We start from the raw sequence: 16255 nt of genomic DNA on the forward strand, positions 1-16255 counted from the left end.
CAAGACATCTGGAAGAGGTGCCAGTGCTCTTAACCTTTGAGCCATCTCTTCAGCCCCATAAAAAAATGTTTTTATGTATGGGTTTCATTATTACATTTCATGCATGTCCATGCCCTACAACCATAACAAGGTGGCCTTGTTAGGGTTCTATCACAAACATGACTTAATGAGGCCATAAGAACACTGCTTCAAGTGAACTCAGCACTCGAGTTCAAGGTCAGCGTGGTCTACAAGAGCTAGTGCCGGGACAGGCTCCAAAGCTACCCTGAGAAACCCTGTCTCGAAAACCCAAAAAAGAAACAAAAAGAAAAAAAACAAAACACTACTTAAATAGTAATTGCTTAAGCTTTCTGGTGACTGGAGTTCTTTTCACAAGGCACAAGATGAAAGTGACGGTGTCCATCACTAGTCTCTAAAGAGAAAAGGGAAGTCTGCCACTACGGGTGGCTTGGATTATTCAGAATTAGTTAATGTGTTTGCATTTACCTATTTCGATTTTTTCCAGGTCCTCTAGGCTCAGCCGTTGATACTGGTTTACTTTATCAACTTCATCATCATAACTAGGGACAAGGGAGTGCAAAGAAGGTTAAAAGCAAATGTCTGTCTGTGACTCCAAAGCAGAGGCACAATATAACAAGCTACCACATGCAATTAGAATAGAATCTTCCCTGCATGCATTCTAGAACAAAGTGAACATTAAAAAGTATATATAAAACAAGAGTAACAGCCCAGCACGCAGGAGGCAGAAGCCCATGCATCTCTGTGAGTTCCAGACCAGCCTGGTCTACATATTAAGTCCAGGACAGCCCTGGGCTACATAACAGACAGAAGACCCTGTCTTTAAAAGAAAAAAAACGTAGTTTTACCACTATTGGAGAATTTTACATATAAAAAGGAAATCAATTACAAGGCAAAAATAATTTCAGTTTTATAAACACAAAATGAAAATGAAAACTAATTAAAATGAAAGTAATACACATATTGGAACACCTTAGTTAGGGAATAATAAGGAATAATGGGCCTGATACCTGAATCAAAGAGGAAAAGGGTCATTATGTATGCTAAAAGGCTTAGAGAATGACAGGAAAATGGCAGCTCAAACTGTGCCAAAAGTAAAGGAAATATTTACTCAGGAAATACACGCTAAACCTGAATTCTGGCTGCTCCAGAAACAGACACTTCAGTTTTGGCAGTGTCACGGCTAAATGCCCGTTTGGAGATGGCGCTAACAAACCACCAAAGTCACATAATTCATCAGATGCTTGTAACCAAGGAGACACTGAAACTCACATAATCATATGCTTGTAACCATGGAGACACTGACTGCGCATGCGCAGACGCAAGCTATGCCTCTGCAGAGCTGCATCATTCAGTGACAAAAAGCTGCAAGGAGTTCAGTGTCCAACAGCAGGAAGAAATACAGCAAAACGAGCCATGACACGCAGCCATTCATGAAAAAAAAAATCTATGCGTAGTGCCCAGGCTTTGATGAACACCAAATAATACTAAAACAGTGATAAATCAAACATGATGATTTAAAGGGATCAGTGAAATTTCATATATAAACATGAAAACAAAAAAAGTTAATTCTCAAAACCAAATTATTTACCAAAAAACAAAAGCTTTAAATGAATGCGAACTTACTAGGCCACGTAGTAGGCGGAGTTTGAGAGCAGCAGCAGCACGTCCACATCTCTGTGAGCGGCATCGGTGAGGCTGCGCAGACACGGTACCCAAATTACTTTCATCCACATTTTTTTTTAGCAAGCATATTCCCACTTATGACAAAAGATTGCCCAGGGGGAACAAACGAAAATGGAATAATTCTACCTCTGAAGTTAAAACATCTATCCATTTGGGGAAAAGAAAAAAAACAACACCTCCCCACCCCCACCTTTGAGTGGGGGTGGATTTGGATAAAGGGCCAGAGCTGAAGGGAGGGCTGTTCCTAGACACGGCCATCAGGGGGCAGAGGCTTCAAAGGAAAAGGGGATAATGTAAGCGCGGGAACTGGACAGCGATAGAGAGGTGGCTACTGGGAAGAAGAAAAACCCTGATGCCCAGAAAGAGAAATCTGTTCGTTTACATTTGCCAGTGTTCAAAATAGCACACTAGACACCAAGGATATTTCTGCAGCACTAGGAAACAGCTATTTTGAAAGCGCCTTAGATAAACGAACGGTTGTGAACACGGAGGGTGCACGGCAAGGCACGCTCCATTTTCCCAATATAGATTACACTCAGCTTTCAAGGAATCAGTAAACACTGCCATTTTGTCGCACTCCCCACACACTCCAAATACCAAAATAGATTTGAATATAACTCAAGTGAGCGGTGAGCCATATTTAATGGCAGCAGTGAAATGCACATCTTGAAATTTTTCTAATAAGGAACTGCCCAAGGACTAATACAGTCAACAAGCAGGCATAATCCAAACTCAAAAATTTAACATAATTTCTAATCTGGCACGAGAAGCTTTTCCAGCCAAATCGATAAACCCGCATGCCGATGGCTGACTTTTGGATACCATCGCAAGATATTCGCGCTTTAGGATTTTAAAACCCATCTGCTATTTCTATCAAAGCAGTGACAAAAGCCAAAACAAACAAAACACCAAATAGGAAATATCTACTGCAGATGGAACTTAAACCACTAGCTAACTTGCCCATGGGGAAGTCATTGTTAGAGGTGCTGCAGAGAAGGATGGATTTACAGAAATCTTCCTTTCAGTTTTCTGCCCCAGCAGCACCTTGTTGCAACCTAAATCCAACAGTTTTCATTTTAAATGAATTCCTCAGGTTTCGCCTACACTTAAGACCTCAATGAATGTACTAGCACGGAAGCACCTAATAAAACCGATGAGGGCTGATTCTGGCAGCCAATATCTGAACACGAGAACACCATTCAATGCAGCAATCTCGGCAGCCTCGCGGAAAATGACGCCGAACAACACGGATACTTACTGAATTGTAAAAACTGCCGCTGAGTTGAGTCACACCACGCCACAAAAATTACATCACGACACAAATTTTACGAAAAAAAAAAAACATCTAATTACAGTGTTACTTCCATCCTGGCTGCCTATTCTAGAGTTAATATTTACATCAGACAAAAACATCATGTCCTTATCTAAAAGCATTTGGCACGAAACAAGCGGTCGAATGTTGTCGGCCTTTCCCCCCACCCCATTTTTACTGCATTCTTAGGTGCAGTATATAATTCTCCCTACCCACCCCCTACCCTTAAAAATTTAAAAAAAAAAGCACATTTGATACGAACAAGAAAGGAAAAAGAAAAAAACCCTTATTTATAACTCCCCCACCCCCAGCACTGCAGCTCTTCCCTGCTGCCCTAATCATTTTTGTTTTCCCGCCACTGTGGCAAACCCTCCTTCCATACTATAAAAATAAAAATTGCCAAAACCACATGCAGCCCGACCACGGAGACAATGGTAGCATAAAAGGCGCTGTCTTCCGGGGACATCAACATCAGGCTTTGGAAAAGAAGCAATTTACAAGAAAAATATAGCCCCACAGGTACTTTAACCATAAGTCCTGCAAAGAGGAGGAAAATCTTAAAAGTCATGGCGAGAACACCATCGGACTTGGGCTCCGCAGCATTGGCAGGTGGTGCGCGAGGAGCAGGGGGCGGCGGCCGATTGAAGCGCGGCATCCTCTGTCTGCAGAGCAGACAGATCGCAGAGGCAGGGAGCAGGGCGCAGGGGACCGCCTGCAGCCTCCGCAGTTGCTCAGGGACCAGTCTGCACGTCTCCTAGTTCCGTCCAAATCTAAGCCTCCTCTTTGCGATCACTAAAGTCCGGAGTTCTGCAGCAACTGGCGGAGCCAGGGCGCAGGCAGGAAGGAGACAAAGTCCGGGAGAGCTGCTTCTGTCCCGTGGCTGTGCAACGTTGTCGCACTGCGCACAGACCAGATGCGGTGTGGACAACTCCCACAGCCGCTTCTGGCCTCCCCTGCGGAAGGCTCGTAAACTGCTTTCCTGAGCAGTTTACACTACTGATACTGCAGTGAATGCAGCAAAATCGAACGCGTTGCCAAAGCAGTCTTCAGGACAACGCACTATGGCCGTATTTTAAAAATAATAACAGTAGCATAAAGAATAAAACATCAAGTATTTATATAAAGACTATATAACTCCTAAATTTGCATAGTTCTGCCTTATTCCCCAAATCGAATCCTAGCCCTGGTCTTCAGAAAAACTATTATAGCTCAAGGACAAAAAGACAAATAGTCTGGCCGTGAGGTCACTGAAAGGGCACTTGCCACACAAGTCTGGAGACCTGCGGTCCATCGAAACCTACCCTTTCACACAGAAACAGTCGTGTTTAGGCTCTCTCTCTCTCTCTCTCTCTCTCTCTCTCTCTCTCTCACACACACACACACACACACACACACACAAATAAATATATTTTTGGTGATGTCACACTGGGTAACAAACTTGCTAGGTAAACCAAGCTGGTCTCCAAATCAGTGAGAGCTGCCTGTCTCTACCTCTCAGTGTGGGGATTAAAGCTGCCTTGTCTTCCACCAGGCAACAACAGTTTTGGAACTTTATGTGCATTCAGTTAGCAAACATACAGCGATTCTATAGAAAACTTAGATGCCCATAGCATGTTTCCCATGAAGAGAAAGGGGAAACCATGCTGGGACTCGTTCCTAAGCCCACACCCACACTGAAAACCAGAGCCTGCAGAGAAGCCCTTACAGAAAACAAGCTGGGCAGTAGGGGCACACACTTTAATCCCAGCAATGGGGAGACAGAGGCAGGTGGATGTCTGTGAGTTTGAGGCCAGCCTGGTCTGCAGAAAGAGTTCCAGGATGGCCAGGGCTGTTAGACAGAAAAATCCTGTCTCAAAAACCAAAACCAAAACAAAACAAAATGTACATAATCATACCTGACAACTGGTTTTATAAAAATCATAATAAATCAATAAAATCCTGGCATTGGATCTTTAAGAAGCCACCAAAGGCTAAGGCTTGTTCTCAAGAAACAAAAACAATGGACTGGACAACTCAGCAGAAAGCTCAGCCTGAGACCCAGCGGCACAGCAAAGCACATGAAGGATTCTGGGGCTTAATTTGTATGTGGACTATCTCCCTGATAGTCAGATACACAGCCATGGGCTAAGTTAGCACCTACAGACCAGGCAGCAATAAAGACAGAACTGGATGGACTTAAAGCTTGCATCTTGGAACCCAATGTAAATGAGGTTTGTGGGAGAGAGAAGCACTTGGTGAAAACCTGGCAACACAAATGGTCTGTGTGTTTCAGCTTCCAATGAAGAGAAAGTGGGATCTGCTTTGAGGGAATTACTCCATCTACACATCCAAAGTACAGAGAAAAAGACTGTTCAGACCCTCAATATCTAGCATGTTATTATTAATAGATATTTTTTAAGCAGGAACTCTAGTTACAGATGTGCAGAAGACAGTCACTGGCCCCTACTAGTCAGAAAGTCAAATTTTACTGCTATTGCAAAGGAGGGAGTAAGCCAAGCATTGATGTGGGATTCCCCTTTGTATGCTGTGAATATGCTTTATTACCATTGGCTAATAAAGGAGCTGCTTTGGTCAATGGCTTAGCAGAATAAAGCCAGGCAGGAAATCCAAACAGAGATGTCTAGAGAGAGTAGGTGGGGTCAGCTACCAAAGGAGAAGGACCCAGACCCTTACTAGTAAGTCACAGCCTCATGGCAATACACAGATTAATAGAAATGGATTAATTGAAGATGTAAGAGCTAACGAGAAATATGCCTGAGTTATTGGCCAGTTGTAATTAATACAGTTTCTGTATGACTATTCAGTTCTGGATGGCCAGGAAATGAACGAGCAGTCTCTGCTTACAAAGCATGGGAGCAAAGGCCTTTAGTCCCAGCACTTGGGAGGCAGAGGCATGAGGAGTTCAAGGCCAGCCTGGTCTACATAAAAATTTCCAGGACAGGGGCTGGAGAGATGGCTCAGTGGTTAAGAGCATTGCCTGCTCTTCCAAAGGTCCTGAGTTCAATTCCCAGCAACCACATGGTGGCTCACAACCATCTGTAATGAGGTCTGGTGCCCTCTTCTGGCCTGGAGACATACACGCAAACAGAATATTGTATACATAATAAATAAATATTTAAAAAAAAAATTTCCAGGACAGTCAGGGCTACACAGGGAAATCCTGTATCAAAAAAAAAGGAAAAATAAGAAGTAGCCCATATAACTACTAAGCATTGGGAAAGGGTGGGAGAAGAGAAGCATTACACCCTGCTAGTAATAAACGGGAACAGAAGCTTGTGTTCCTCAAGTAAGTGTTCGCTGGCTGAAAATGCGAATCTGAGGCTCTCACCACTTCGAAGCTGAGGGCAACCTTGAGCTTCTGATCGTCCTGCTTCCGTCTTCCAAGTGCTGAGATCGTAGGCATGAGATGTGAGTGATTGAACCCAGAGCTTCATGTATGTGAGGGAAGTCTCTACCAACTGAACTACGGGCCCAGCTTGGGCGGCCACCTAAACACCTAGAACTAGACTCTACCTTGTTCCACCACTATTTTCACGGCGCCAGTACCAGTGTTCCCATAAATCTTTGCAAGAGGTTTTAATGAGTCTTCACAAAGCATGCTTGCTCTAATCTTGTTACAGGTGTTGAGTATCAGAGTTACTAACAAATTATTTTTAAGATTTAGTTTTGTGTGTGTGTGTTGCCTGCATGTATGTCTGTGAGCACACGGGTACAGTGACGGGTACAGAAAGTATTTAACGAATGTAGCTGGTTGGTGTGCAGCTAACCTTGTAAGTCCTCTTGTACACTTTTATCTTGAGAGTCCAACTTCTATCGAGGCACACAAATGTATACTTGTTAAGAGGTACAATAATGCTTGTTATTTTTATTGGTATAAAGTGGTCTCAGACTTTCATAAAATAGGCCAATTCCTACTTGATATTTTTTTTTAAACAGAAACACCCAGTTCTGAGTGTTCTTTAAAATAATGATGCAGCTGATCCATTTGTATGCTGTTCTGTTTTATTTCACTTTTTGAGACAAGACCACTTTATAGCCCAGGCTGCCTGGAATTCACTCTGAAGAACAGGCTGGCCTCACACTCACAGAGATCCATCTGCCTTTGCCTTCTGGGTCCTGGGATCAAAGGCGTGTGCTACTATCACCTGACACTGGAACTCTAAATATCACCCAAGCTGACCTTAAACCCAAGCAATCTCTCTGCTTCAGCCTGCCAAGGGCTGGAATTACAAGTATGAACCACCATTTCAGGCTTGAATTTTTTTAAATCAAGTATCATATTTAAGGGTGGGCGGTGATGGCGCACACCTTTAATCCCAGCACTTGGGAGGCAGAGGCAGGCAAATCACTGTGAGTTCGAGGCTAGCCTAGTCTACAAAGCGAGTTCCAGGACAGCTAGGACTGTTATACAGAGAAACCGTGTCTTGGGGGAAAAAAAAAGGATCATATTTAAGCATTTCTTTTTATGAGTGATTTTTTTCCCAGCACCCTTTATTTCTGTACCAAATGTGACTGCGCCTTGCACTGAAACTACCACGCTTGATATGATCAGGTCCACACGTTATGGACAACTGCCAGCATTAACTGTGACAACTTAACCCCAGAAGGTTAAGAAGTTAAGTCCTTAGATCCCATTAGGGGCTCCAGCTCACCTAGGGTCACAGTCAATTAGGGCCCAGCCCCCATGGAACTTCTCATCACCCGGCAGCAGCAACTTCATGTAACTCTGTAAGAGCTGGCTGATGAGCTCCTGGTGGCTTCTCTGGTTTTCTTTATGCAAAGCTTCATGCTCTTTCTCCTTGGTAAATATGGAATAAAGATCTTCTGTCACTGGGATGCCTTGCATCAAATCTAGGGTAGAAGGGTTAATACTATCATCATATTAGCTTCACTAACGTATCTTTTAGAAAACAAAGAGAAGCCACAACCCCAAACAACAGGTATCATAAAAGAAAGCATAAGTGTAAATCTTTCCCACCTTAAAGTAGATTCAATTTTTTAGACTGGATACTAAAAGTATAAACAACAACAAACAAATTGGATGTCATCAAAAAGTTTTGTGTTTCTGGAACTATTTCAGGGGTGAGAAAACTGAGCTTTCCCTGGCTTCATTCATGTCCTCCCTGGGGCCTGGTGACCCCTAGCACTGGTGCTGGCAAACTCTGGAAACCTTCTCATCAGCCACTTCCTACTGTGTACTGTGTGCAGTGCTGTGCACTTCTCTCGCAGGCTCTGCCTTCTCTATTTCTCCCTGGCCCTGGGAGAGTCTCTACTGCACAGGAGGATGGACCTTTCAGATGTGAATGGTACTTACCCTGTGCACTTGGGTGAGGAGTCTGATTGGTCACGGTTGGTACCTAATAGGAAGATGGTACTCCGGGTGACAGGAAGCATAATCCCACAGGGCACAAAAAGTTAGAACAGATACTGTGTATAGAGCATGTGAGTACATATCCTATGGAGGAGGGTATTGCTCAGGAGGTGCAGATGAGGCCAAGAGTCTAGTCTGTGCCTGATGATGAAGGAACTGGCCTTTCAGGTCTTGTGAGAAGCCAACTTGGCAGTGGAAGTAATGGGCAAAACCTAATTCTGAGCGGAAGCTGCTGCCCACCTGTTAATAAGGGACTAGCTCTCTGCCTGCTAGTTAGTGTGGACTCAGGGGAAACTGATTTGCAGGGATAAGGCTCAGTGTGAGAGATCTAAAACAAATCAAAAGTTATTTTGTGTATGTGATTTTTCAATAAAATTTGACTTTTTCAAATTAAAAACAAATTGCATTTCAAAATGCATCATTACAGAAGTGAAAAAGTCCACAAATACACGAGAATATTTACAACTCATTCATCTTGTGGGGGGATTTGCATACTTAATACATAAAGAACTCCTAACCACTCAGCAATACAAAGCCAATCCAACTTTAAAACATACAAAAATCTCCGGGCGGTGGTGGCACATGCCTTTAATAGTGAGGCAGAGGCAGGTGGATTTCTGTGAGTTTGAGGCCAGCCTGGTCTACAAGAGCTAGTTCCAGGACAGGCTCGAAAGCTACAGAGAAATCCTGTCTCAAAAACCTTAAAAAAAAAAAAAAAAAAAAAAAAAAACTTCCTCCCAATGGGGCATACAGCTAAGGTTTTAATCCACCATTATGAGTCTATGCCCTATGAAGACATCTTGGACATTGAGATCTCAGGCAGCTTATGGGAAAAAAGACCTGTCAGCCACTGGCCTCACCAAAGGACTAACAAGCTTCTACTACTACTGGTCTCTCTTGCAACTGTGAGGAGACCAAGACTGACAGCTGAACTCAGAGCCCAGGTTAGAGTTACACAATAAACAGCCACATTAACCGGCGAAGGAAGACATCTTTTCCCCCTTTCAATAAACTACTAAAATCCAAATCTCAGCTAGATGTGGTGCATGACTTCAGTCCCAGCACTCAAAGACAGGGAGGTGGATCTCTCAGCTTGACACCAGCCGGGTCTAGATAGTGAGTTCCCGGCCAGCCAGCACTGCAGGGTGAGATCTTGTCTTAAGAGATCCAAGTCTCTAATCATACCATGTACTTCTCATTTCCGGCAAATAAATCCAACATTTTTTGTTTTGTTTGTGGAGATTAAATCTAGGGCCTCCTATTTGCTAGGTAAGTTCTCTAAAACTGAGTTAAAACCCAGTTCTGAATCCAACTTCTTTATATTAGATTTTTCCAATTCCTACCTGGTGTTTGGTTAGTGATATGGGATTCCCCTCTGTATGCTGTGAATACGTTTTATTGCCATTGATTAATAAAGAATCTGCTTTGACCTATGGAAGGCCAGAATATAGCCAGGCAGGAAACCCAAACAGAGATACAGAGAGACAGTAGGTGGAGTCAAAGAGATGCCATGTAGCTGCTGAAGGAGGTGGATACTGGAACCTTACTAGTAGGCCACAGCATAATGGCAATACGCAGATTCATAGAAGTGGGTTAATTTAAGATTTAAACCCTAGCTAGGAATACACCTAAACTATTGGCCAAGCAGTGTTGTAATTAACATTGTTTCTGTGTGATTATTCAGGTCTGGGCAGCCGGAACAAAAGAGCAGTCTCCTTTTACAAAATGGCACCAATGAGGGCCAAATGTATCCACATAACACCTGAGAGAGCTTGGGAAGGAATTCTAGACACAAAAGAACAGAGTTAAGCATGGCTTCTTGGTAGCAGCATTTTCTTGGATAGGCTCTGTTTGCTGGCAGTGAGCAGAGGCATGGCTCATTTAAGAGAAGGCTTCCTGACTCGGCATTAGCAGCAAAAAAACAAAAAAAAACCCAGCTTCCTGGTTTGTGCTGGTGGCACGAATGGCTCTGGCTCTTTCAGAGCATGCTTACAAGCTTCTTGGTGGCAGCATGGCCCAACTGCTTCCCAGAGAGGTAGTGAGCATAGCTCCCCCTTGGTGGTCCTACCTAGAGCTGGTGGCAAATGTACCTCTGCCATGTTAAAAAACCAAGAGAGGTAGAGGGAGCATCCAGGGCCACTGTGACCACACTGCTTACTTTTTTTTTTTAAATTGATTTTTATTAAGCTCTACATTTTTCTCTGCTCCCCTCCCTGCCTCTCCCCTCCCCTTCAATCCTCTCCTATGGTCCCCATGCTCCCAATTTATTCAGGAGATCTTATCTTTTTCTACTTCCCATGTAGCTAAGATCCATGTATGTCTCTCTTAGAGTCCTCATTGCTGTTTGAGTTCTCTGGAATTATGATTTGTAGGCTGGTTTTCTTTGCTTTATGTTTAAAAACCACTTATGAGTGAGTACATATGATAATTGTCTTTCTGGGTCTGGGTTACCTCACCCAAAATGATGTTTTCTAGATCCATCCATTTTAAAAGTGTCCCTTGTCAGAAAATGATTTTAGATACACACTAGGACAGATTCTGATACAAAAGGCTTCTAAACGAGACACAGTGTGTTTAAAAAATGTATGCAGGCTTGGGAGAGAGAAGAAAAGTATAGACAGTTATAAAAAGTAAATCACCTTTAAAAATAAAATAAAGGGCTGGAGAGATGGCTCAGTGGTTAAGAGCACCTCCTGCTCTTCCAAAGGTCCTGAGTTCAATTCCCAACGACCACATGGTGGCTCACAACCATCTGTATTGAGATCTGGTGCCCTCTTCTGGCCTGCAGGCAGAGCACTGAGAATAATGTATACATAATAAATAAATAAATCTTAAAAAAAATAAAAATAAAATAAAGTCTTTAAAGAAACAGTAAAAGTAATATAAGAGTACATACAGTCATAGACTAAAGGAGTAAAGATGACAAAAAATATTAAAAAGCAATAGAGTAAAAAAATGCCACATAAAGATGGAAAATACACAGAGTCTGGATTATGTATATTATTGTGTTTTCTTTGAATTTTTTGACAGTGAATGAGCTAACTACAGAGAGACATTTCATTGCATGGGCTGCTAAACCAACACACACACACACATATATTTTTTTAAAGGTATCTTGACTTCAAAATTTGACTCTAAGGATACGTTGCTTTGGAAAAGAGGTTCTGCTTTTGTTTCCATAGAAGATAATAACTTGTGGATTCCATCCAGGATAATGTGCTTTGATGGAACAAGATCCCCTGAAGGTTCTCCATGAACCCCCAAAATACTTTGTCCAACAAACAGTGGGAAGTAGCTTGAAGAAAACTATGCCTAAATTTCCAAAATGACTGTTTATAAATGTTTATTTTCATTTAAAGGGAGTTGGGTATAAATCATTAATGGTCACAGTCAATCTACTTTTTTTTAAGAATAGGAGAGATATGATATAAATAGGAATACTTTGCATTGGTATGGATCTTGGTCTATTGATACAAATTTAAGGTAGATTTTGTTACACTGTGAATATGTATTTCTGCTCTTGTTCAAGGCGTTATACAGCTCATTTAAAAATGTAATATATAATTAAAAATATAGATTAATAGATAGTCATCTATAATAATCAAACTTTTAGTAATGTTAGCTAGGTTTTCTAGATATACAGAGACATATTTCAGTTAGATAATCTTCAACACTTCAAAGACATACAGAATATGACATTTAAGAGGTTTTAAAAACTTAGACTTTTCTCAACAGGGAGACATGTCTGCTTCTGGCAGCACCAATTACTTCAGAGAGGTGGATGGGCATAGAAGAAATTCTTTTTTTTTTTTTAGATTTGTTTATTTTGTTTACAGTGTTCTGCCTGCATGCATGCCTGCAAGCCAGAAGAGGGCACCAGATTTCATTACAGATGGTTGTGAGCCACCATGTGGTTATTGGGAATTGTTGTATGAACTGGTCAAGCAGGACCCACAGAAAAGTGACTGCTGAACTTTCCAAAAGACAGGATGGTCCTTCAGGGTTCCTGTTTTACATAAGAAACTGCCAGACATTCTGCAGGACAAAGAAGTAAGCAACTGATGAACTTTGCCAATACAAGGCAGAACAGATCTTCATATTTTCTGCTTCACTAAAAAGTCTGCCAGATACTATGGGCCTGTAGGCTGCAGATGGATGCCCCAATGTTACAAAAGAACTTTGGGTGACTGTCCAGGCAATAAGATGTCTCTGTCAATTCTATAGTTTTGGAAGTTCCTTACAATGCACCTCCTGTTTACTTGGTAATATTATATCCTCTGGGGGCCTTTGATGGAGTTGAAGACTAGATAGTTATAATTATAGTTTTCCTTAGTTATGATCCTTAATTTGCCAAATGTAAATGGACTAAATAGTTTAACCATAATTCTTGCTTAATAACTGTTTTGTATATGCAATTTTACTATGTTAAAGTTAAAAGCTTCCTTTTTATTTAGACAGAAAAGGGGAGATGATGTGGGATTCCCCTCTATATGCTGTGAATATATTTTATTACCATTAGTTAATAAAGAAGTTTTTTTTTTCTTTTGGCTTATGGCAGGGCAGAATAAAGCCAAGCAGGAAATTCAAACAGAGACACAGAGAGATAGTAGGAGGAGTCAAAAAGACACCATGTTGTTGCCAAAGGAGGAGGATGCCAGAACCTTACTGGAAGACCACAGCCTTGTAGTGATACACAAATTAAAAGAAATGGGTTAATTTAAGATTTAAGAGCTAGCTAGGAATACGCCTAAGCTATTGGTCAAGCAGTGTTGTAATTAACATAGTTTCTGTGTGATTATTCGGGTCTGGGCAGCTGAAATGAAAGAGCAGTCTCTGCTTACAGGCTAGGGTTATTTTATGTGTGTTAAAATAATCAGACGAAAGAAATGGAAGTTAAAAAATATTCTTAGGGGCCATAGATCATTCATGTCATATTTGTTTCTGACCCAAAACACTCTACTTTCACTTTAGTCCCATAAAATAACATTTTCTTGAATAGCAAATTAACATATTAATGCAGGAATTTTATGGGTAAAATCTACCTTCCTATTTCCTCTTCTACAAAGTCATCAGTTGGTTCGGATAACCTGTAAATGTGGTACCTTAATACCCTGTTAAATCATGGTTATGGAAAACAGTGGTGTATTTGGATGATAAATGACTCTCAGGAAAAGAAGAAAACCATCTGTTTACATGGCTTGAGCAATAGGAAAACCAATGCATCATGAAGATTCTGCATGCTGAGGTTTGGGTACTGCACCCACACACTGGGAGCTTCAATCCTGTTCTTCTATTACGTGAATAACAAACTGACTAACACAAATGGAATTATGTTTCCTTTGTTGCTCCAGCTGAAAGCATTTGTCAAGTGCTAAGCCTGGGAAAATTTGAACTTGATATGTTAGGTAAGGTGCTCAGTGTAGAAACACAAGTACATTTCAAAACATAATAAAGGCAAGAAGCTGAATTCTGCCAAATAGAACTCCCAGAAGGAACTACCAGTCTTACAGAAAGAGGACATTTCTGTTCTTACCTATGACAGCTTGCCTGTAGGCATCCTTGAATCGACTGAGGTAGTACCTATTTGCAGAGTTAACTCCATCTTTCATAACTCCAGCCAACTTCCTTTCTCCTGTTCTTGTAAAGTCACCCTATCAAAGAAAAGGCAATTGTGGAAATTTATTCAGATTTGAGAATGTTCTCAAAATTTCTTTGAGACTTTCAGTTCAAGACAAGAACTCTATAGGCTTCCAAGTTATAAAAGTCTTAAATTAAATTGTAGTTAATTTAAAATATGTAGTAGCAATTGACTCTGATCTACACAGGCCAAATATCTATATGCAATATTTATTCATGGAATCAAATGTTCAGTTAGATGGCCCCTTTAGGGCAAAGCCATTCCTGGAAACTTGTAGAAAGAAATTTCTAAATAGAAAACAATTATTTGACAAATACTAAAAAGACAAAAACATATTTTTCAAGGCTCATACTGGTATAAAATCAAAACTAAAATTTTAAGGGGAGAGGAGGAGATTTTAGACAGCCCCAGTAGCCCAGACTGGCCTTACTCTGTAGCCAAGAGTGACCTTGTACTCTTGATCCTCCTGTTTCCACATCCCAAAAGCTAGAATCACGGGCTCGCACCACCATACCCATGAATAGAGGGGTGGTGACTTAGAGCTATTCACAGATAAAGAAGGTCCGCCGCTTTCCCTGCTCCAGCCCACTGTTTTTATACAAGACAGTCTCAGAAACAGGTGCGCTTCTCCAACCTTGTTGGAGAAAGTGTCACTCAGAGTGGGTTTTGAGTTTCAAAAGCCCACGCCCCAGTCTCTCTCTGCCTGCAGATCAGGACATAGCTCTCAGCTACTTCTCCAGCACCATGCCTGCCTTGCCTGCTGCCATGCTTCCTGCCAGGACGGTAACAGAACAATCCTCTGAAACTTTAAGCCAGGCCCCAGTAAATACTTCCTTTTATAAGAATTGCCTTGGCCATGGTGTCTCTTCACAGCAAGTTTAGGACACAGGCCATATCCTAAAACTGACAGTTTAGGAAGAACATCCTGCCAACAAGCTGCCCACTTTCCAGAAATCTTAGAACAATATCACATACAGATAGCAAGGCATGCATGTGGAATCCACAGCATTCTAACTCAAAGGAAGAAAAGGAGGTAGCGCCTGGATAAGGAATTCTAAAGCTCATTTTCCTTAATTATTAAAAATGTTTTCTGGGGGCTGGTTTAGTAGTTAGGATTTGCTGCTCTTGTGGGGGGCCTGGGTTTAGTTCCTAACACCTAATTCAGGTGGCTCACAACTGCTTGTAACTCCAGGACTAGGGATCTGACATTCTATGGCTTCCTCGGGTGCCTAAATGTATATGATGCACATAAAGTCACACATACATACATGGAGCCAGATGAGATGGCTCACTTTTGTAATTCCAGCTGAGGGTGTACAGTACCATATGGCCTACATAGAGGAACTGTCATAAAAATAGGACAAGTTTTTATATTTATTACTTAACCAGAACCCACAGAAGCAGATGTCTATTGTGTCCTTGGTCCGAGTTACTTTGCTTGGGTTTTGCTAGGAATCAGCTCTGGGCCTCACACATTCTGGGCCAGTGCTCCACCAAACAAGCTACATTTTGTTAGAAGAGATATGGTCCTAGATGAAATAGTAGCTTCGAGGAAAATCAACATAAACCTAATTTAAACACTCAGCCACTTTCTACTGCCCATGAAGAGTATCCACATGTTGAGAATTCAGTTGCCAGCAACTGTATTTACATTGAAGGTTCTATGAAGAACAGTTCTGTAGGCTCTTCAAAACACTCAACCCATTAAACAAAAACCAAGACAGCATGCCTTCAGCACATACTGTGTCAGGGAACAGTCCAAGCCCGCATACCCTATAACAGTCTGTCTCAGTGGGCCCATTATCTCCACTGGACAACTAGCAGAACCGAACAGGTGTCTTGTCCACGGTCATACTTTATAAGAGGCAAGATTAAGATTCACACTGAAAGCAGACAAAAGTATCCCAGGATAGGTCAGGTCCCAGTAGGCATGTCTTATTTGTGTGCAGCTTTAATATGAATGCACGGCCAGGCATGGTGGTACACAGGGAGGCAGAAACAGGAGGATCTCTGTTTGAGGATGGCTAGGACCACGTAGTGAATTCGAGGACAGTCAGGGCTACATAGTAAGGCCCTGTCTCAAAATAAAATAAAAATTTCATATTTCCAGATTCCTTTGAAAAACTGGAAGATGTAGCAACGTGGGGCCTCAGAAAGGACAATCTTCTCCAGGGACAGTACACTCCCATCATGTCCACACAGGCCACTACGCCCTGATCTAACGGTGGGC

At 41.8% G+C, this 16255-nt stretch overlaps 1 protein-coding gene across 3 annotated transcripts in view; it reads right to left on the reverse strand.

Annotated features, from left to right (window-relative positions):
• The window catches only part of Inpp5f (inositol polyphosphate-5-phosphatase F), an 82105-nt gene that overhangs the window by 5630 nt on the left and 60220 nt on the right, over window positions 1-16255 (reverse strand). For 2 of the 3 annotated variants that reach the window (XM_041666390.1, XM_041666391.1), the window contains 4 exons: window positions 13921-14038; window positions 7669-7867; window positions 1645-1716; window positions 487-560 (listed from right to left, as the gene is read on the reverse strand). In XM_041666390.1, coding sequence (XP_041522324.1) covers window positions 487-560; window positions 1645-1716; window positions 7669-7867; window positions 13921-14038 — 463 coding nt within the window. Of the gene's footprint in view, window positions 1-486; window positions 561-1644; window positions 1717-7668; window positions 7868-12194; window positions 12423-13920; window positions 14039-16255 lie in introns of those variants that run through there. The other variant, XM_041666392.1, reaches the window with a different exon arrangement.

This window comes from Microtus oregoni, unplaced genomic scaffold (assembly GCF_018167655.1).
Source record: "Microtus oregoni isolate MIOR12 unplaced genomic scaffold, Mior012 000016F_ref0000370, whole genome shotgun sequence".
Taxonomy (NCBI): Eukaryota; Metazoa; Chordata; class Mammalia; order Rodentia; family Cricetidae; genus Microtus; species Microtus oregoni.